At 38.7% G+C, this 22,204-nt stretch overlaps 2 protein-coding genes across 2 annotated transcripts in view; one reads left to right on the top strand and one right to left on the bottom strand.

The window, feature by feature from the left end:
- The window catches only part of MCF2L2 (MCF.2 cell line derived transforming sequence-like 2), a 207,438-nt gene that overhangs the window by 55,724 nt on the left and 129,510 nt on the right, over positions 1-22,204 (bottom strand). The window contains exon 15 of the mRNA XM_069471995.1: positions 17,967-18,052. Coding sequence (XP_069328096.1) covers positions 17,967-18,052 — 86 coding nt within the window. The remainder of the gene's footprint in view (positions 1-17,966; positions 18,053-22,204) is intronic.
- Positions 11,413-12,546, top strand: B3GNT5 (UDP-GlcNAc:betaGal beta-1,3-N-acetylglucosaminyltransferase 5). Its single transcript, XM_069472869.1, has one exon. It carries the CDS (start codon positions 11,413-11,415, stop codon positions 12,544-12,546), a length of 1,134 nt encoding a protein of 377 aa, XP_069328970.1.

The raw sequence follows: 22,204 nt of genomic DNA, 5'->3' as shown, positions 1-22,204 counted from the left end.
CCAGTATCAGCTTCATGCATGAAGCTTACATTGACCTTCCTTTCCCAACTGAATGCAGCATTTCAAACATACCTTCGTCAGTTTTTCTGGGACAAAGTCATCCTAAGAAATCTTAAGAATGTTTGAAACATTCTAGCTTGAGTTGAATGCTGTTTTTCTAGTGACCCAGATAAAGCAGTCATTGTGTCTGAAAAGTCCTAGTGGGGTGGCAGGGGTGGGGTGGGCAGTGGTGGCAATTTTCACCATGTTTTATATCACATTAAAGGGGTGGGCCTATATTTTAGGCAATAACTCTTATTCTTATTGATAGGTGAACTTGTATTTTTTATTTATCCACTAGCTATAAACCTTATGATAGATAACTAGCTTATATCTATTTATCATGTTCGCTTCTTGTGTGTCATTTTATGAGCTGACTTTGAATATATATTCAAATTTTCCCTGCCCTTACATATGAAAAAAGGTTTGATACAGATTTTTAATAAGAGAATAATAGCTTTTCTAGGGCTAAAGTGTGTGTGCATGACTCCTCAACTTTCATTTTATCCAATACTTGCTCATCAAATACTTGCTTAAAGCCTCCTCTCTGAGTCCTATACTTTTTTTTTTTTCTCTTCTCCTTCCTTCCTCCCTACCTCTTTCCCCCTCTTCTGCCACTCTGGATCTCTGTCCTTAGATTTCCTCAGTCTTTGTGGAGGAAAGACTATGTACCCAAAGGACACAGACTCATGAGGTCACTTCTGCCCATTGTTTAGTGCTGTTGGGACCAAGAAAAGGAAGGAGGGACAATTGAGATGGGGAGTTGAGAAAAGGGTTTGTTAGTAAAGAAAGTGAGAACGAGCACTAACAAAATGCAGGTGGTAGCAAAACTTAGATGACTTCAAATTTCAGGCAGTAAAGCAAATTCTCTTCCTTCTTGGGTTGCCTCCCTTGACCCTTCCCACCTGCTCCCCTTCCCTCCCATCCTGATGGAGACTGCAGGAAGACCTGTGTGCATGCCAGGGAGGAAGGGCAGGGAGCCAGGGCTCGTCAGCTGCTCTGCACTGCCATGGGGTTTGGAATTTATGGAGGTTACATGGTTAACCCGGTATCTCGGTGCCTCAGTTTTTTCTTCGGCAAAATGGGGTGATCATTTCTCCCTCATAGGTTGTTGTGAGGCTTAAAGAGTTACTATATATGTAAAGCATTCAGAACAGTTCCTGGTGGACAGTAAACATACCCATGTTAGTAACTGTTGCTAAAGTGGGTAAAAGAAGTTTGTTTCTAAGTAGACAAGAATTGTATTTAAAAGAGCAAGTAGCCCTGTCAACCCAAACAACTATGTTGTAAGAATGAATACAGAGGGCCAACCTTACAAAAGCAAATGTTTGACCTCTCTGAGATCTCCTTTATATTTCAGTTTTTTTTATTTGTTTCCAATTCTACATAATCAAACTGGTACCTGGGAAGTTTTAGTAATTTAATATAACTCCTCTAAAATATAATTATACTCCATAATCCCGTATCACTAGTTTCCTTAGTAAAGTCTTAGGGTCTGTCTTTAACCTATTTGTTCATTATTTCCCTGTCGTTATTTTTCCCATAATCAGCAAATAAATGTATACCCCGATTTAAATTATAAAGAAACATATAACTTAGTGTATGTAGGTGGGGATCTCATAACTGGATTCAGAGAGATGTATGTATGTATTTATCTATCTATCTATCTATCTATTTATTTATGAGACAGAGTCTCACTCTGTTGCCCAGGCTAGAGTGCCGTGGCGTCAGCCCAGCTCACAGCAACCTCAAACTCCTGACCTCAAGCCTTCCTCCTGCCTAGTCTCCTAGAATGCTAGGATTACAGGCGTGAGCCACCACGCCCAGCCTCAGAGAGTATTACCCAATTTTCCCCTCTGTCCCTTATCATGCTTGCTAACTTGTAATTTAAAGTCTTTGGACTAACACTGAATCCAGAACTAATTCTGATATAAATGTATTCTCTTTGGAAGAATAATAACTCCATATGGCTTCTGATTTTGCCCATGGCTTGAGCTAAAGTTTCATAGCTAAAATCACAGCCACAAAAACACCTGAAGACAGCTGTTGGGTAGAATTTTTTCTTTTTTATAGGCCTTATATCAGAACCACTCAAATTTGAATTAAAGAATAACAGTTGCAAGGATATCTGATTTTTCACATTTAAAATGTGAGTTATAAATTCATATCTCACATTGCATCCTTCTTCCTTCTTGAGCAAACAGAATAGGCAGTTAGTAACATAGTTTTGTAACCAGTTGTATTTCTCAGCACCAATTACTGTAATTGTTTTATTAAGAAAAATCTATGAAGATCAAATTGTAGCTTTTCCGGTAAATTCCTGGCTTTTTATTCCTGGTTTCTTTCAATAAGGCAGCTTGCCTCCTGAAGATGGGTCCTAGCCATGCTTAACAGGGAGTAGACGATCAGAAGCAGCCAGGAAGAAAAAGATTTGGAACGTAGAATAAAATGCAACATAAAGATGGTATAGAAAATGTTATCTTTCTTTCCTTTGAGTTACACCTGGACAGGAACCAAAAATTGTCTCTCACATAGGACTTTACGTAATAAAAGTTTAAATATAAAAGGGATAAAGTACTGAAGCTTTTTAAAAAAAATCTGTGACTTAACAGAGGTGGCTTATTAGTTTATAGTCATACTTTACAAGCATGTCACTTTTAAAGGAATCATTAACATTTGCATGACTCAGGATATTCTGAATATAGGTTGATTTTTAAAATAAAGACAATCATTAATTCAGTCTTATTTTCTGTGAGACCATTCAGGGGCAGGTTTCACTGTAATACTTTTATTTCCACAGTAAGGAAAAAACTAGAGCTAAAATGGAAGGGGTAAGTTACCTAGTTTTCTTCTTCTAATCCATTAGCTTTCTGTCAAATTATACTGCCTATGCATGTAGAATTTTGGAGTTTGTTTTTGTTTTGGTAACAATTGAAATAAGACAGGGTCATCTGATAGTAGAGCTTCAATTCCATCTAGATTGGTGTTTTTCAGATAGATAGGACACAATCCCTTAATGGTTCATGGAACCACTTTAGGCGGCTTAGGTGCCCAGCGTTTAAAAAAAAAAAAAAAAAGGAATAGAAGTGTGCCTTGTATATAATAAGGATTAGTATTGTTTTATGATACTTTATTTTGGTATATATTCATACATATGAATGCAGACATATCCGTGGAAGTCAGCAGTATTCAGCAGCCAGGGGTTCCAGGCAGCAGGATAGCGATTAGGATAAGTCAAGTGAGGTGGGGCTATGTACTGCCTGGGTGGATCCTTCCTCTTTACAATGTTGATATTTTCTTCATCATGGATTTTTTGCATTAATTTCAATTTTTAAAAAACTGCATTAAAATATTACACTGACTACTGTGTTTTTGTCCCCTCTTAAATTTTGCACCCAAAATTTAAGTGCCTTCCTTGCCTCTTCCCAACCCTGGCCCCGATCAGAATGTTTTACAGAGGGAGTGGAGAGTGCTAGAGGTGGGGAGCCTGTGAGGAGGCAGCACACATGGGGATGAGGAGTTGACCACGTGTCTGATATCTTCTTTCTCTAGGAAGCAGACAGGAGGTGAGGTCTTCAGGGTGAGGGGACAGGCCCTGGGAGAGGGGGATTTATCATGGCTGCTGAAGAGACTGGGAAACGAAGGTCTAGGACAAGTACGAGAACAGGCACACAGCACTGACAACTCTGCCCACAGCTAGATGGAGATTTGTGTGTCTGCCTGCTGAGGCAGGTTTCTCCAGCAGCCCTGCAGGTGTTGTAGGAGTGGTGGAGAGGATAGGAGTGATCCAAGGTCTGGGGTTCTTGGGGTGGAAGGACAGGAACCAGGGATGGGAACTGGGGACAGGAAGGCAAAGGTGTCCAGTGATTCTGCATCTGAGACAGGGAGGTGTGTAAGGAAAAAAGGTCAGGAGATTTCTGGGTAGGGTAGGGTGTTAGGATGCAGGCAGGGGTGGGTAGCGGGTTCTAGATGAATATTTAGAGGTTGTGGTTGAGGAGTGAGTGTCCTGGAATTTAAGATCTCAGAGGAAATGCAGTTCTAAGTGAAGCCATGCAAATGACTTTCTGGCTGGTAAGTTGTCTTGAGTGTTGGGAGACATGGCCAAAACAGTATACATATCATAAAATACGGTTTCCTTAGACTTGTGAGTATTGTATGTCTGCTTAATAAAATGGAGAAATATAGTTTCCCTAAGATTAGATGTTGTTACTATATTACGGTAATGTCCAGAAATGGTCAGAAATATGGACAAAGATAAAAATATATGCATTTTAAAAGTAAAACCCACCAGTTTTCTCTAGTTAACATTACTCAGCCTTCAGGTCTCAGATTCAGTGTTGTTTTTTTTCCTGGAAGATGCCATCTCCAACTTCTACGCAACCCCCAAATGGGGCTGGGTCCAACTTTAGACCCTCCTATTGCTCCCAGCACAACTCTTGGTCACTGTCTGTCATCCCCCGTAACAAGAGCCTTGTTTGCTTGTCCTGCTTACCCACACTACCGTTTGTGAACCTGATCTTAATTTTCTGATGAACTAGTCCTTTAAAATTGGTCTTGTTTCCCTTGACTCTTCCTTCTTTCTCCTTCTCCTGAGTTTATTTTTCCCCCAAGCCTGTCTGCTCATCTCTCCCCCTGGAGAGCTCCTCCAGTCCATGATACGAGCCATCTTCATTCTCAGATGCCCACCTGGATCTTCAGTCCTGTCTAACTCTGGTCTCAGATTACCTGCTGGCCATTTGTACCGTGTTGTCTCTCCACACCTCAAACTCAGCACAAGTCTAAAACCAAATGTAATCCCCCCTCACTCCTATCTCAGGAAACCAGTTTGCCCTTCCTCATCAGAAATGCTTGAAATTGGGTCTCACTCCTCCACCCCTCCTCAAGTCATTCCTTAGGTACTGCTGGGTTTTTGTTTTTCTTGAAAAGGGTTTTTGTTGTTGTTGTTGTTGTTGTTTTTGAGATAACTTCTTACTCTCTTGCCTGGGCTAGAGTGCAGTGGCATCATCATAGCTCACTACAACCCCAAACTCCTGGGCTCAAGTGATCCTCCTGCCCCAGCCTCCCAATTAGTTGGGACTACAGGCATGCACCACCGCACCCTAATTTTTCTATTTTTATTAGAGACAAGATCTCACTCTTGCTCTTGCTCAGGCTGGTCTTGAACTCCTGCCTTCAAGCAATCCTCCTACCTCGGCCTCCCAAAGTGCTAGGATTACCGGCCTGAACCACCATGCCTGCCTGGCCTGAAAGGATCTTCTTTATCCCTTCCTTCCTTCCCCACTTCTCCCACCCTGGACTAGGCCTTCCTCACCTCATCCTGCATCAATATGAGACCCTGAGAAACCGGTGCCCTGATCTCCAAGCATTCCGCATTTCTTTTCTTTTTTTTTTTTTTTTTTTAGACAGAGTGTCACTCTGTTGCCCGGGCTACAGTGCCGTGGCATCAGCCTAGCTCACAGAAACCTCAAACTCCTGGGCTCAAGCGATCCTCCTGCCTCAGCCTCCCCAGTAGCTGGCACTACAGGCATGCGCCACCATGCCCAGCTAATTTTTTCTATATATTTTTAGTTGTCCAGCTAATTTCGTTCTATTTTTAGTAGAGACGAGGTCTCGCTCTTGCTCAGGCTGGTCTCGAACTCCTGAGCTCAAACGATCCTCCCGCCTCAGCCTTCTAGAGTGCTAGAATTACAGGCGTGAGCCACCGTGCCCGGCCCTGATCTCCAAGCATTCTGCATTTCATCCTGCAACGCCATTGCCAGTTTAATCCCTTTTGCTCAAATTTAATAAATACTGAACAAGGGAGTTATCATTACAAATAAAAACAGAAACTTCTCTGACTTCCTGCTGTTCTCTGTACCCACTACGACTGTTGTCCTATTTTTGTTTCTCCGTAAGTAGGCCCCAACCTCTCTGCTTTCAAATATATGCCTGTTTCTCAAATATTTGTCATATATAATTCTTTCCCTTCTTGCCTGAAACAAATATTGTTCCTCCTCCTGCAAACACCTAAATCCTGGTCATCCTCAGGCCCTCCTAAAATGCTGACTGGACCAGCCCCACTGAGCTCTCTACTCCTAGGGACTCTCTTATTTTGCCTGGAGGCAAATTATTATGCAAATTAGCACAGACACACTGTACCTCACCTTGATGTGGCCACTGTTGTCCATGGGAACTGCATTTTCATGTGGGAACTATGAGTCTTGTCACAAATAGATTGTAAATGATTTGAAATTAGAGATTATAAAGTACTAGTTCGTGATTCCCACCATGTCTGGCATAAGAACCCACATAGTAAATACTGAGGTTATTAAACTTTAAAGTGCAGGCCTCACCATCTTGATTAAAACTTCAAAACTTATAGCAGGTTTTACATAATATCACAAAAGTAGACTCAACAAAGAAATGAGTTGATGGCAGGTGTAAGGTGGGGAAAAATCAAGGGTTATTGCAGGGAACCTTGTAGCCTGTAGGAGGACTAACTCTAGTTTTTTCCAGACAATTTTAAAGAGCTCTCTTGTTAAAAAATATTCTTTTGAGTAATCGAGGGCCACAGCTCCCAGACTGGAAAAGTATTTGGGGTCCATCACCTTTTCTGATGTTCCTACTTCTATTCTTTTTTTCTTCTGACTACTTCTGTTAGAAAAGAGAATACTAAGGATACTTATTTCTCCTTCTCAGTCCAAACAGAAGCAAACCCAAGTTATATTTGAGGTATCTACATTTTTTCTTCTAAGTCCTGTTTTCTCCCATGTTCTTTCCTATTTCCTATATTCAGCAGGCTCTGGAGTTAACCTGTAATTTTTATTGCTCCTTGATAACATTGCATGGATATTTGTTTCGATTTGCAGATTAAATCACCAGAGTGAGGTGAGGGTTGCCTGAGGTTGCACAATAAATCTGGCCCCAAACATGGGTAACCCTTGAGTTTCCAGTCTGCTGATTGGCCACTGACCCGTGCAGCAGGCACACAAAGGAAGCTGCACCCGCAGCACTCTGCTGTGGACGGCTGCTGAGCTCCGCGTTCGTCACTGGGATCGCTTTGTTTCCTGCCAGGCCCAGCATTTTCTTCCAGCCTGGCTTGCAGGCTTCTTCCCAGTGCTTCCCCTGCGTTCTGAACACGAAAGCTAGGAGATGTGCTTTAGAGAAGCTCTAAGACATGTAAGAAACCAGAAGAGTGAGTGCCCATCGAACTCCATCAGCAAGGCCAGAGCTGGCCATAGAGACCCTGTTTACTTATAATTAATGAATTTAGATGGGGGAGGGGCTAGGAAAGGCCTCCTAGTGACTATGTTCTGTTTGGAGGAATTCAGATGTCCTTCTGCTATAAAAGTGAAGCTGTGTAATACAGATGAGTTTACCTTTCCTAAATCTCCCCCTCATCATACCAATACTGTATCAGTGAGATTTGGTTATGATTTATGTAAGTGGTAGCTAAACAATTCAAACAGCTAAGGGGGAGAAATCTCATTTTAGAACTTCATGTGCTGCACAAAACTAAATAAGTAGCGTAGGCTGTTGGCTTTGTGACAAGTCCTTTGTCATTTTTCAGAAAACATTTTGACTTGTTAAGGTCAATTTGGAACAGTGGGAAAAATATACGAAAATAAGGTTACATACATGTTGAGCAGGGGATAAAATGAATGTTACAAGTTAGCTGCTAGTTTATAGCAGCAATGTTAGCAGGCAGCAACACACCAACCTAATGAGTAATAGACCCTGATTCATTGGAGAGATTCCAGCACCTTTGGTGAGTCAGGTGCACATCTGGGTGCTGGAGGAGTTGGGCTGTGGGTTGACAGTCTAGCAAGAAGCTCAGCCTTGTAAACAGCTGTACCATGTGCAGAGAGCGCTGGCATCGGAGCTGACTGAGCACAGCTGCTCAGGAGTGGGAAGCTAGTTTTGCCTGTGATCTCTTAGATTCCAAAGGTTACTTTCCTCTTTGTTCCCTTCCTAGGGTCTGTTGGAGTAAAAACAGCAGATTAGTTTCAATTAAGAATTTTCCTAGAATTCTTAAGTACTTATGCTGTCTTAAAATATCCCGTTCAGAATTCTGTTACCTTGCTTTAAGCCTCCAGTTCCTTCAAAATGTGGAAGAGGCCAAAGGGCCCTTGCTTTTGGCCTTCAAAGGATGGTCCTTATCTGAGTGAGCACTGTGGAAAGACTGAGCGCAGTGACCCCCTGAATGAAAGTGATTTTACAAAGTTTAGGCAGATGCCAGCATCAGAAACTGATGTTTCCTGCTGTACTTCTCACTTTCCTCTGGAGCACCCAGTCCAGAAATGACCAGTCAAGGGGGAAATGCTGATACTGATCTGTCCCTTAGAGCAGTGTTTCTGCCTTTTTGATGGTAAAGCACAGCAACGCATTTTACATTATAACCCCTAATCCACACATACATAAAACTGAAGGATTCACAAAATGATCCCTGTTCTTACTATTTTCAGTATATGCTGCCAATTTTGTTTTGTTTTGTTTTTAATGCTGGTTGTGGCTTCCTAAGGGGTGCACGCAGTTTTAAAATCTATGCCCTAGGGATGAAGTGCTACCTGTGGTGATTATCTCTGGCCAGTTTCCATGAGGCTTGGCTCTAATCTCCAGTCCTTGGACATTTTGCATTCCTGGCCTTTGCAGTTGTCACCGATGTGTAAATAGAGCTGGATCCAAAAGCCCTGAAGTTGGGAAGGAGGTATCACAGATGGGGCTGGACCCATTCTGCAGGGCACTCAATATGTACAGTTGGTTTTACATCAGGGGTCAAGGGTGGGGGTCTTGAGCATAGGTCTCTGGGCACAAAGCAGGGCCTTTGCCCTGGGGCTTGTGATGTGACTGGGTGGAGCCTGCATCGCTCTCTCCCTGTCAGTCCTGTCCAAAGCCCAGGAAACTGATATGCCACGCCTGAGGAAGAGAGCCTGCTTCTCCAGGCAAGGAGGTGTTTCACTTGTGGAAGGCACTGAGGACAGAATCTTTGAGGAAAGGGTTGCTGTGTCCTAGTAGTGGAAGAAAGGAGAAGATGTGGGGTAGGAAGCTGTGGCAGGGACCTCATCCAAGGTGGCACCTGGCTGGGCATGGTGATCTCCACTCCTTTCTGAGTAACCAGCACTTTGAGTGAAAGGTGGCTGTACCCTCAACATAGTTCTTTGCACCAGCATTTGGTGAATGCCTACTAGGTGTCAGATGCTGACCTGGATGCTGAGTGTAGGGTGTCTGCAACATTGTGCCTAAAAAGTCTCAGTATAGGGTATAAGAAGGTGCTGTGGCAATACAGATGAGAAGCACCTTTAAGGTAATGGGGTGATCCTAATTCAAGCTTCTCAGAGAAGGATGTCTGTAGAACTTAGGATGAGTAGACTTCTTACTAGCAAGGGAGACAGGGCATGCCAGGCCACAGGACTGCTGGGACAAAGGCCAGAGCATAGGAAATGGCAAGCGTGGCTATGCTCCCAGGCAATAATTTGGTACTGTCAATTGATGTGACGGAATAGCTGGAGAGGCAGATCCTAAAAGGTCCTGTGTGCCATACTAAATCACAGCCTTGACTTCATCTTGTCACTGACTAGGGGCAAGGCTCTGAAGGGGTTTAAAGAGCTCAGTCTCATGGTTAAATCTGAGTTTTAGTAAGGTCACTGACTGTAAAGTGGAAGGTGGGTTGGCCAGGGGGTCATCTAGTCTGGTGAAAAGCGATGATGACATGAAGGGGTGAAGAGAGATTTAGAGGAAGTGATTCACAGGATTTAATAATTGGAAGTGGAGGAAAAGGAAGACTTTCATATTTCTGGCATAGAGGAATGAAGTACAGTCAGGCATAAATAAAGAGAAATGGAAACAGCAGGTTTTAGGGGTGAAGGTAGCAGAATGGGTTAGAAATGGCATTTGAGTACTCCTGTGTGCTAGGTAATTATCTATTGACTCTACATGTCTATTTAATTTGCATAAAGACTTTGAGAAAATGGTCTTATCCCAGTTTTTCAAATGTCTGAGTTAGATGCATGACACAGTGCAAGAAAGAGCAAGTGGCTGAGCCAGCATTGGTGTTCACACTGCCCAACTACAGCGACAGTGTTTTTGGCCACATCCTGCTGCTTCCCAGTGTAGAACATGTTAAATTTGAGTTTCCAAATGAAAAAGTACAGAAAGAAGGGGACTGTATAGATTTGGGGCTCACAAATAATTTTGGTTAGTGAGAGTTTGGACTGTTCTTTTGAGAAGCAAATCTTGACTCCTTGGTTGTGAACCTTGATTTATTAAAAAAAAAAAAAAAAAATTGGCCAGGCGCGGTGGCTCACGCCTGTAATCCTAGCACTCTGGGAGGCCGAGGTGGGCGGATTGTTTGAGCTCAGGAGTTCGAGACCAGCCTGAGCAAGAGCGAGACCCCATCTCTACTAAAAATAGAAAGAAATTATATGGACAGCTAAAAATATATATAGAAAAAATTAGCCGGGCATGGTGGCGCATGCCTGTAGTCCCAGCTACTCGGGAGGCTGAGACAGGAGGATCCCTTGAGCTCAGGAGTTTGAGGTTGCTGTGAGCTAGGCTGACGCCACGGCATTCACTCTAGCCTGGGCAACAGAGTGAGACTCTGTCAAAAAAAAAAAAAAAAAATCTTACTCTGTTTCCTGACTTTTCTAGGATAAGCTTTAATGGATTTTTACTGCTGTGAACTTTCTTTTCATCTAGTATTTTGTCTTGATTAATATAGCTACCTACATCCTGATTATATTCAAGTCAATATATTCATGGATATACCCATTTGTGAAATGTGAACTTTAGGTATACAAGATTATAGCCATTTGGGGTTTTTTTTTAAAGAGCAGTAGGAGAAACAGATCTCTGATTTCGAATGGGAAGATAATATAGTTTTTTTTTTCTACCATTTCCTGTACTCCTCTTAAAAAAAAAAAAAAACAGCTGTATGCCTCTGCTAAATACTAACTGCATCATCACCTTTTGTCCAGATCAGTCAGGTTACATTTGGTTTTAAGGAATTAGGAGTAGTTTGTTTCTTTCCGGTAACTCAGTACTTCATTCACTTATTATTCTTTTCTTTTCTTGACTCTGATAGGTGGTGTTGAATGTTCACAGAAAGCAGCACTCGGAACAGCTGTATGAGGCCACTCACCAAACTTAATGAAGGATGCCAATGTGGAAAAATTTTGATGTGCCAGTATCTTCATTCTACAGTGTGTTCCATTCTTTTGCAATCTCAGAAAAATGGTATTAAAAGAAAATATTTTGTGAAATAAGATCATTTTCCATTTTTAATGACCAACATGTAGTAAGATGGACATCTGTTCTGTAGAATACAAAGTCCTATGGTCTCGGAGAAGCAAGAACCTGTTTAAAACTGATCCTAAATAAAAACAGACCTGAATGGATATGAGAATGTTTATTAGTGGCAGAAGACTCAAAAAATGGCAGTTTATTCAGTTATTTGCCACTTGTTTTATACTAAGCCTCATGTTTTTCTGGGACCCGATCGATAATAACATTGTGAGACATATGAAGTCCTACTCTTACAGATACCTCATAAATAGCTACGACTTTGTGAATGATACCCTGTCTCTTAAGCACAGCTTAGCTGGGGCTCGCTACCAATACTTGATTAACCATGAGGAAAAGTGTCAAGCACAAGACATCCTCCTTTTACTGTTTGTAAAGACTGCTCCTGAAAACTATAATCGACGTTCTACAATTAGAAAAACATGGGGCAATGAGAAGTATGTTAGGTCTCAACTTAATGCCAATATCAAAACATTGTTTGCCTTAGGAACTCCTGATCCACTGAAGGGAGAAGAACTGCAAAGAAAATTGGTTTGGGAAGATCAAATGTACCATGATATAATTCAGCAAGACTTTGTTGATTCTTTCTACAATCTTACCCTTAAATTACTTCTGCAGTTCAGTTGGGCAAATACCTATTGTCCACATGCCAAATTCCTTATGACTGCTGATGATGACATATTTATTCACATGCCAAATCTTATTGAATACCTTCAAAGTTTAGAACAAATTGGTGTTCAAGACTTTTGGATTGGTCGTGTTCATCGTGGTGCTCCTCCCGTTAGAGACAAAAGCAACAAATACTATGTCTCCTATGAAATGTACCAGTGGCCAGCTTACCCTGACTACACTGCTGGAGCTGCCTACGTAATCTCTGGTGATGTGGCTGCCAAAGTGTATGAGGCATCACAGACACTTAATTCTAGTCTTTACATAGACGATGTGTTCATGGGCCTTTGTGCCAATAAAATGGGGATAGTACCACAAGACCATGTGTTTTTTTCTGGGGAAGGTAAAACTCCTTATCATCCCTGCATCTACGAGAAAATGATGACATCTCATGGACATGTACAGGATCTTCAGTACCTTTGGGAGAATGCCACAGATCCTAAAGTAAAAACCATTTCAAAAGGGTTTTTTGGTCAAATATACTGCAGGTTAATGAAGATAGCTCTCCTTTGCAAATTGACCTATGTGGACACGTATCCTTGTAGGGCTGCATTTGTCTAATAGTACTTGAATGTTGCATGTTTTCACTGTCACTGAGCCAAACCTGGATGAAAAACTTTTAAGTGTTTCTCTACTCTAAGTAAAATGAATAGACAAAGATATATTTTGAAAGCCCAGTCTATCAGAATGTTTCTTTGATTCTAGAAGCTATTTAATATGACTTATCTACTTCATTGCCTAAATTCATTTCCAGGTATTCATATTTAGAAAAGTTTATATTATTAATGAAAACAAAACTAAAGGGAAATTCAAGTTCTCATTTAATCCCACATGTATATGTATGGTGGTGAGAAGTTAAGAAGCCTTGCTGTTAGAATAACTGCTTTTGGAAAACACCATCTTCAAAGAAATTAATATATTGTTAGACCAGGTATACAAGTTAATTTTTGTTAAGGAGCACTTCATGGAGGTGGTAGGGGCAGGGAAGGGTTGGCATAGGAGAAAGTACATGAATCTGGTAAAAAAAAAAAAAAAAAAAAGTCTCTTGAGATGTAGGAAAATGTACATCTTTTCATTATAAACAGCCAGATCATTTATTGTCACATCCAAATAGCTATTTTTTCCTACATGATGTTGGAATCATTTAAAATATATCTTTTTTTCAAAGTTTAATGTGAACCTTGAGAAAAGTCAATAGCTCTGTCCTAACTGGTACTTTATATATTTTTTTAATTTTCTTTTAAATTTAAGAAAATGACACAAAACATGGATAGTTTGTTGCCCATAGGGTCCTTCTCTAGGGAGAAATCACTGTTACTTCAAATAAGCTGATTTTAATTTAATGAAATTTTCAACTGGTTTTTAAATATTCAATATTGGTCTGTACTTAAGGTTCTTATTTGAACGTAGTTTACATAGAGTAATATAATAATGGGGACTTTAAAAGGAAAGATAGAACATTAAAAGCCTCTTTTCTCCATAATTTATAAAATTTTAGTGTCCACATCATTGTACTGATTACTAAAATTAGCCCACCCCTCCCCAAGAAGGTCTCTTAAACTATAGTAGGTTGCTCCAAGTTCAGTTTTAAATTGAGAGTAGCAAACATCAAAGCTATAATATCTAAAATAATCTATTTTTTCATCAAGTAACTGTCAGAAGTGATCTTTATCTTTTATGTATTTCAAACTTGAAAGCAGAGTAAAAGTGATGGGAAAGTTGCCAGAAAGAGCTTTAAAGCATTAGTAAAGCTACATGTTCCTTGTAATCAAAGGGATGTGGCTGAGATCTAATAAAGTGACATTTGTTTTACAAAGCAGGATAAAAATGTGGCTGTCACGTAAACTACCTCCCGTCACTACAGAATTAGGTGATATCCATTGCTAGGGAGACTATATGAGGGCCAAAATAATGACTTCAGCAAAAGTAGTTGAAAGGATTATAAAACCTTAGCTGCTCTATAGAGGTACCTGTTAGGGAAAATAACATGTCTCATTTAATAAGATGATGTCTGAAACATGAAAAACAAAACTAAAAAAGATTTCTCAGTAGACACAACTGGATTACAATATTTATAATTTTTAGCAGGTAGCTTTTTGAAAATGTTTACAGAAATTTTTTGTTAATTTTTTTTCTATTCTGAAATTTGAAGCTTGTTTACATTGCTTAATTTAGTATCTTTAATGTCAGAACTACAGTGTCAAATATTCTAGGCTGTAATTACTTCCATAGTAGGCTCAAGGTTTTAGAGCATCACGGTTTAAATTTTCTAATCAATTTTAAAAACTGTGAGAACAAAAGCACATTTTGACAAAGCAGGCTTATAATTAATTTTTATTAGTTGATTCTTTAATAACCTTTTGCCTTTTGGCCATATATACTCTGTGTATCTATACTTGGAACTGTTTAAATTTACCATTGGTTGAAACCATCAGTGTCACTGGCCATCAAAGGGATCTTGTTTACAGCAATACTTTTGTGAAACAACTATTTATTTGCTGAAAGAGCTCTCTTGAACTGTGTTCTTCTTTTCATTTTTGCTTAGAATAGAATGGAACAGGTTTAAATTTAAAGGAAATATGAAGGCACTTCCTTTTTTTATAAGAAGGAAGTTGCCAGATGATTCCTTCATCAGACTTAAAGTACTAAGAATAGTATTTATAAATAAAAGGGTTCCAACCTTTTAAAAAAGAAGGAAAAAACTTTTTGGTGCTCTAATGCAGGGCTATCTTTTTTAAAATACCAACAAAGGGAAAATAAACAATCACCCTGGATGGTCACTTGAGTAGAAGATGATTATAAACAGTGTTATTAAAATTTTTTACCTTTCGGTTGGTTTGCATCTTTTTTTCCATATTATTAATTTTATATCAAAATGTTAAATATTTGTATTATTTGAATTTTGCTCTTGTATGGCAAAATAATTAGTGAGTTTAAAAAAATTATGATTTGCAATAAACAACTTAAAAATTGTCAGTAAATGTGTATTTAAACTCCTGTGTGAACACCATTTGTTTATATAATAGGCTTGTTCTGTTTGATATACAACATAGTCTTAGTCCTATACCTGTTCAGGCTTGCTGCTCTGCCCAGGATAGAGGCTAATCACATCCTCTGTATAATGGAGTCACCTGAGATGCTTCTGTTTGTTAAATGCTTATGCTGGAATGTCTAGATGGGGGGGATGTTCTTTCCTAGTCATGCGCCAAATGATGCTTTGGTCAGCGATGAACCATATATACAACAGTGGTCCTGTAAGATTATAATGGAGTTGCCCTATACAGACGTATCCTTTTTTATCTTTTATTCTGTGTTTTTATTGTACCATTTGTATATTTAGAGATGTTTAGATACACAAATCCTTACCATTGTGTTAGGATTACCTACAGTACTCAGTGCAATAACAGCTGTACAGGTTTATAGCCTAGGAGCATACAGGCTACACCATCTAGGCTTGTGTAAGTATACTCTGTGATGTCATTCACACAATGACAAAATTGCCTAACAACACATTTCTCACAATGTATTCCCGTCATTAAGCAATGCATGACTCTAATTTGTTCAAAAAGAGATGAAATAACCTGTAGTCATAGAGCTTTAAGATACCATTTGAAAGGTTATATTCTCCTTTTATTTGATATTGTGAGCTATCCAACATAGATTCAAATTTAGCCCTAGTCTCTTAATGTCACGAATGCCCTTGTGCCTACTTTGGAGTATTTGGTGCTTTGGTATATTTGCACTTAGTATGTTCTCATCTACTTTTCACCTAATTCCCACTCAATTCTTGGCATAGTATATATTAAATAGCATGAGTCAATCTATATATTTTTTAAAACTTGGAAGCATCTGAATTATTTGGTTGTATTAGAGCTCTTACTCACAAGGCATGGTTGGGGTGTTTATAGTTGGGACTAAAATGATGATTACTTGGAAGGATTAATTAACTTGACCTATATTTGAGGACTTTAATTGGATGCCACAGCTGCAATGAGAATGGAACCAAAGAACTCTTGATATGTAGGATTTTTCATCCTGCTGTAATAGTGAGAGGAAGATTAGATGTCTCCCTGACGCAGTTTTCCTTCCAGTCACTTCTGCATTCTGCAGTGAGACAATCCTTAATCACAGCTTTCATTATAATATTTCTTTGCTCCAGACCTCAAAGGCTCCTTATTGCCTCTAGCATCAAATTTAAATTTTTCTACCTGGTATTCAAGGCTCTGTGTAATCTTCTTTTCCTCCTTCATTCCTATAGCTTGATTTTTTTCCCCCACTGCTACTATTTATCACAAATTTCATCCATGACCGTACCTTGCTTAAGTTGTTTCCCTTGCCAGGGACACTGTTTCTCCTGTACCTGTTGAAATCTTGGAAATCCGACCCTACCTTCACTCCTTCCTTAAGCATCTTCTCCTTCCCAAATTACACTTAATGCCATATATTATTTACTGCGTACTAATTTTCCCAGTGTTTTTTTTTAACTACTTATCATGTAAATTCTGAAGGGAGGGGCTCAGCACAGTCCTATCACATAGCACTTGAAATCATTATTTTTTCCAAATATAATAAGATAATGTTATTCTGGCAAGCCATTCAAATATGAAAAGAGTTTAACTGGAACCCTTAATGGACACTATCTGGCATAACATTTTACCTATACTACTTAAAAGTTTATAATTTAGTCAACAAAATCTGAATGCTTTGTATATGCCAAGCATATTATAGCTATCAGCTCTAGCCCCAACAACCTTGTACTAGTTATGTAGCAAAACTCAAATCTATAAAATAAAGAGGAAATAAGGAAATAAAGAATAAACTGTTGCAGCAAAGATTGGTCATCTTAAGGTCTGTATTCAAAGCTGGGGTAGAACAAAAATAGTAGTTGTATAGTTTCTATCTCTTGATTAATTCAGTGGGTAATTTTGCCTTTTCTCAAAGTTCTTTCACAAGAACATAAAGATATTTTTGTTTCATTAGTCAAGTGCTGTAACTTGTTTCCTTTGTGTTTCTCATTAGAGTTATGATTTAATGATCATTTTAAATTAACACAATAATTCATCTAACTTAAAGGACACATTTAACTAAGACTCTTAAAATTATAAAAGTAGGTATGGATTTTAGTAATAGGAAAAGTTTCAAAAGATAAACTCTCACTTAAGGAAAACAACAGAACACATCATTACCAAGTGGTGCTTTTCAGAGATTACCCCACTAAGCACTCTTATTAATACATTCCATTATGCTGAACTGGGCCATTCACTATCACTCAAGTACACATTTCAATCAGTAAGAGTGCACATATGTTTCCTTGAGTACACCTTAAAGTGACAGAATATAAAGTAGTCTAATCAATCAAATATTGTCTTTAATCAAGAGGCAAGTTCCTAAAAATGTTTGTTCATTCATTCTACAGGCATTTTTAGAAGCCCACTAAGAGAGAAGCATTGTGAGAGATCCCCAGATAAAGACAGCTCACAAGTCAAATGGTGTGGGTATAAATCATGTGACTAGCACTACAATAGGGATAATGATGGAGATTCTGAGTATAATTTAAAAAAAAAAAACTTGCCCAATGCTATTGGTCTTTACTTCCTTAATTTAGGTTTTCTGAACTGCATAGTATTTAGATGCACACAAACACCTTACAGACCAAAAACAGCACTAAATTTGTATAAAATTTTTTGGGAATCCCAATAATAATGTGTTTAAACCAATAATTTATTCAATATCAACATTTGTTTACATTTAATAGTCTCTTGATAGTCCATTTTTTAAAACACTGTATCCTTAGAAGTTTGGTTTATAAATTGTCGTTTTCAGCTCTTTTGCTTGTTTGCTTTTGTGAGATTCATGAATTTTGTTCAGGTACATAAATGAAGTGTATAGAATAAATATTGTCATTTTTATGTGGGAAAGCTAAGTGCTGACACTTAAAACAGAGGCTACCTCTTCCGGCCCCCATGGATCTGCAGTCTTACCTGCTGGAGGAAAGGTCTCCGCGGCCAGCCAGCTGCTCTAGCCCAGAGTTCTCCCCATCCTGCCTGCTTTCAAGGATTTCTTCATTCTGAAGTAAAAGAAATTTTGGTAAGATTTGATATTTTGGGGGCCTTCTTATCTGCATTTTTCTTTCCCCCAGTTTCTGCGTTTGGTTTTGGTTTTGTTTTTCTAGATGACCAACACATCCAGTTCCCATCCAGCTCTTCCTTGGGTTTTCCCAGCCACTCCGGATCTGTTATAAAAACCCAGTTTTATAACAACAGGGTTGTTATATAAATCTGTTACATAAACCCTTTAAATTTCCTTTAGGCATGTCAAAAACTCATTCTCAAACGTAGGCATCTTTTTCCTTAATTACCAAGGGCTATTTACATTGTGCTCCTCTTTCCCCTAATGAGTCATAAAAAAGATTTGGAGTTTGAGCCAGGAAGGACAAGAAAGAGATCCCTGGATTCATCATTTCCATTTTTTTTTTTTTTTTTTTTTTTGGTGAGAAATCAAGGTCTAGAGAAGTTGTGGCTTGCCCAAGACCAGCAAGAGCTGGAGGCAGAGATTAGGTAGGCCCAGTGTGGGCTCTCACAGACGAGATAACAAGTCCTGTCTACTCACTGCCTCCTCAGCATTGGGTCCGCTAGGTGCTGTGTGTGTGTGTTGTGGTACAAGACCTATCTCTAAAATTAAAAAACCAAATAACAAGCCCTATGGAGCTAATCCTTTAAGGTAAAACTTTTTATTATAATGTTTTTATTGTATAACAAAAAAATATAAGACTTAGACTTAGAAGTTCAGTTTCTATGGAGTAATTCTTTATTTTCCTATTTATTTATGGCAAACTTTAGTCCATGAGGGTCATAGTAAATAATTTACCCAGGATCAAAATACAAATTAGTGAGCGAATGGAGATTAGATGGTAAATAATGTCAGTTCTGAAAAAGTACTTCCATTTCAATTTTTTAAAAAATCTTTTGTTTTTAGTCAGTTTTATTAAGGTATAAGTTACATACCAAAAAATTAACCTTTTTATGTGTACAGTTTATTGCATTTGGATAAATTAATATTGTGAAACTACTACAATAAAAATACAGAACCTTTTCACCAGCCCCGAATTCCCTATTCCTTTGCAGTCACTCACTCCCTCCACCTCCAGCAGCTGGAAATCACAGCTCTGATTTCTGTCCATATGCTTTTTTTTGCCTTTTCCAGAATGTAATATAAATGGATGATAGAGCAGAGCATGTAGCCTTCTGAATCCAGTTCTTTCACGTAGCAAAATGCTTTTGTCATACATCTCCATCCTGGGTGTTGCCTCTATCCATAGTCAATAACTTTTTATTGACTATTTTATATCATACAGATGTACCACAATTTGTTTATCCTTTTCAAAATCAATATTTTTAATCATATACTATGGAAACATCATCTAAGCTTTATAAATCAGGTAATGGTTCTGTTTAAATGAGTTATTTTACATCCTCAGAAAAGGAGTATAGACTGGGAAAAGGACCTCTTGCAAAAGTATTGTTAAGGGCAATTTAATGAGTAAACTTAAAGATCTCTTGTAAATTAGAACTGAAAGTTGAAGAATGAGCTTTCCCCACACTAAGGGATAGATGGGAAGTCTCCTTGCAAAATAGGTGAGGACAGCCTGCGCAGCTAGTTGTTGACAATACAACTAGAGTCCTCTCCCTGGGCCAACAGAAAGTAGTCAAGGTAAGGTGGTTTTATTACCGACAATGCTGATCACAGAGACAGCAATTTAAAAACTTTCAGTGGACAAAAGAAAACGGTGGATCTTTAATCTTTTTTGTACCTATTTTCCCAAATCTGGTATCATATCCAGAAAGCAAGCTAACAAATAAAAAAGTATCTGAGATACTAGTTTTGCCAATTCAGCTGTAAAATAAAACAGCAATCTTCTATTCCAAGTTGATATATAATATATTCTTTTCTTTTTACATAGGATGTCATTCCAATAAGAATCTAAACTTTAGTTCTCTCTATTATACATATATCTGATCAAGGACTAGAAAATATTTTTCATGAATCAATATACAGAAGTAAATACCAGTCCCAGGATTCAAATTCAAACCCATCTAGTTATTTTTACCACAGTACCAAAGTGCTTTCTTCACATTTTCTATATAAAGTTGAACTAATTAATATAGCAGTTAATGTTACACTGTATCCTTTTCTAGTTTCTCATCTGTGACATTACTAGGCCTGAAATACCCACTAGACTTTGAACTCCATTCTTGTTCATCTTTGGATCCCTATCATGTATGTCATTGAGTGCCTTCACAAAGAGTAACTACTATTGGCTGGGTGCAGTGGCTCAAGCCTTCAATCCCAGCACTTTGGGAGGACAAGGTAGGGGGAGGATCACTTTAAGGCCAGGAGTTTAAGACCAGCCTTGGCAACACAGTGAGACCTCATCTCTACAAAAAATTAAAAAAAAAAATTAGCCAGGCATGGTGGCATGCACCGTAGTCCTAGCTAATTGGAAGGCTGAGGCTGGAGAATCACTTGAGCCTGGGAGTTCCAGGTTACACTGAGAATCCCTGCACTCCAGCCTGGGCGACAGAGCGAGACCCTGTCTCTTTAAAAAAAAAAAAAAAAGAGTAAACGCTATTATAACAAAACTTCCTCTTACTGTAAAACTTACTCCTGATTGTAAAATGAATTGTACTTTTTCCAACTCTACTAATCTATTGTTTGTGGAGTGGATTATAGAGCCTCTTATTTCATAATACCCTAGTGATGGAAAAATAACAATGAGTCGTGGTGTGGGTATGGACTGTGTCATCTTTTACACTGAATAATGATGTCTCTCTAATTCATAGACATTATCATGCATGAGCTTGCAGAAAGCCTTGGCACGGACTGGGTTGTGTCAATCCATGTTCCTGCGGCCACATGTCAGACAGCTTGTGTGGGGGTAGAGGGAGACTCATCTGCCAATCACGTCTAACACAGTACAACACCTGTTCCATTGAGGACGTAATGGGAAGGATCCACAGCAGATCTGGGGACTACTTTAATAAGAGCCTGCAGCAAGGTAGTTCTACTGTATACCAATGTTTTATTAAGGTTTACACAGATTAGTTGTGTTCTAGCGTAGTGGTTTTCAAAGTCTGACCATAATCCATAAGAAGTACATCATAACACACACACACACACTCTCTCTCTCTCTCTCTCTCTCTCTTAAATAACTGTTTAAAATTTATGTTGTAACTGACATGACATACTCTTTTCATTCTGTTCTTTTTATTTGTTTTAAAGTGCTAGTGAATTCACCAAACTGAGTTTAACATCACCACTATGACCTGTAATTTCAAAACCTCTTATGGAATAAAAAGAACACAAACTTGGTTATGAGAGATAGCCCTCAATGGGAGTTCCTGGCTTGCTTTTTATTTAAAAGTAGTTTTGGGCAAGATTTCTGCACCTTAGTTCTCTCGTCTATAACATAGAGAGAATTATTTCTCCATCAGAGGATTAATGTGGTGATGAGATAATGTATTAAAATGCTTAGCACAAAGAAAGTCTCAATAAATGGCACTTATGTATGGTTGGCTCTTTAAGATCCATAAAGTATACTGCCTGACCGTAAGTAAGTACTGGGCGATAGGTACCTACTCATGTATAATATGGACCCATATTTCCCACTGGCTGTGAGATATTAGCAAGTCACTCAATAATCCTATGCATCCATTTTCTCCTATTTAAAATGAGGGAGATGTATAATTTCGCTATGAAGTGTTCCTCTGCTTATAATATATAATACCAAGATAGATGCTATTGTTTCCGATTTTGAGATGAAAGCTGATCTGTAGCTAAAGTACTTTTGGGAAAATTTTAAATTACACTTCCTGAACAGCCTAGGAGGAAGAGGGCATATTCAAGCAAAATCTTGCTTATCTGGTCTTTTATTCAAATAGTGGAGCAAAAAAATTGACCACAGACCAATTAGCAATTGCTGCTGTATTTCTTGGTTAGAGATTCCTTATAAGCTCCACTGAATTATAAAACGATACTTTTTAAAAGCAGAACAACAATAGTTTCATGTGAAAGCATATCCTGTTTCCTATAAGTCACGCTGACTTAGGGTTACCCTTCGGCTGTACCTAAGGAGGAGGAGGTTTCTCACCTAACAATACTGTGAAAGGGATGCAACTCATAAACTATGCCTCCTATGACAGCCCCTCTCCTTTTATGGTCA

The sequence above is a fragment of the Eulemur rufifrons genome, chromosome 7 (genome assembly GCF_041146395.1).
Source record: "Eulemur rufifrons isolate Redbay chromosome 7, OSU_ERuf_1, whole genome shotgun sequence".
In the NCBI taxonomy this organism is placed as follows: Eukaryota; Metazoa; Chordata; class Mammalia; order Primates; family Lemuridae; genus Eulemur; species Eulemur rufifrons.
This window is presented reverse-complemented; position numbering and strand designations above follow the sequence as displayed.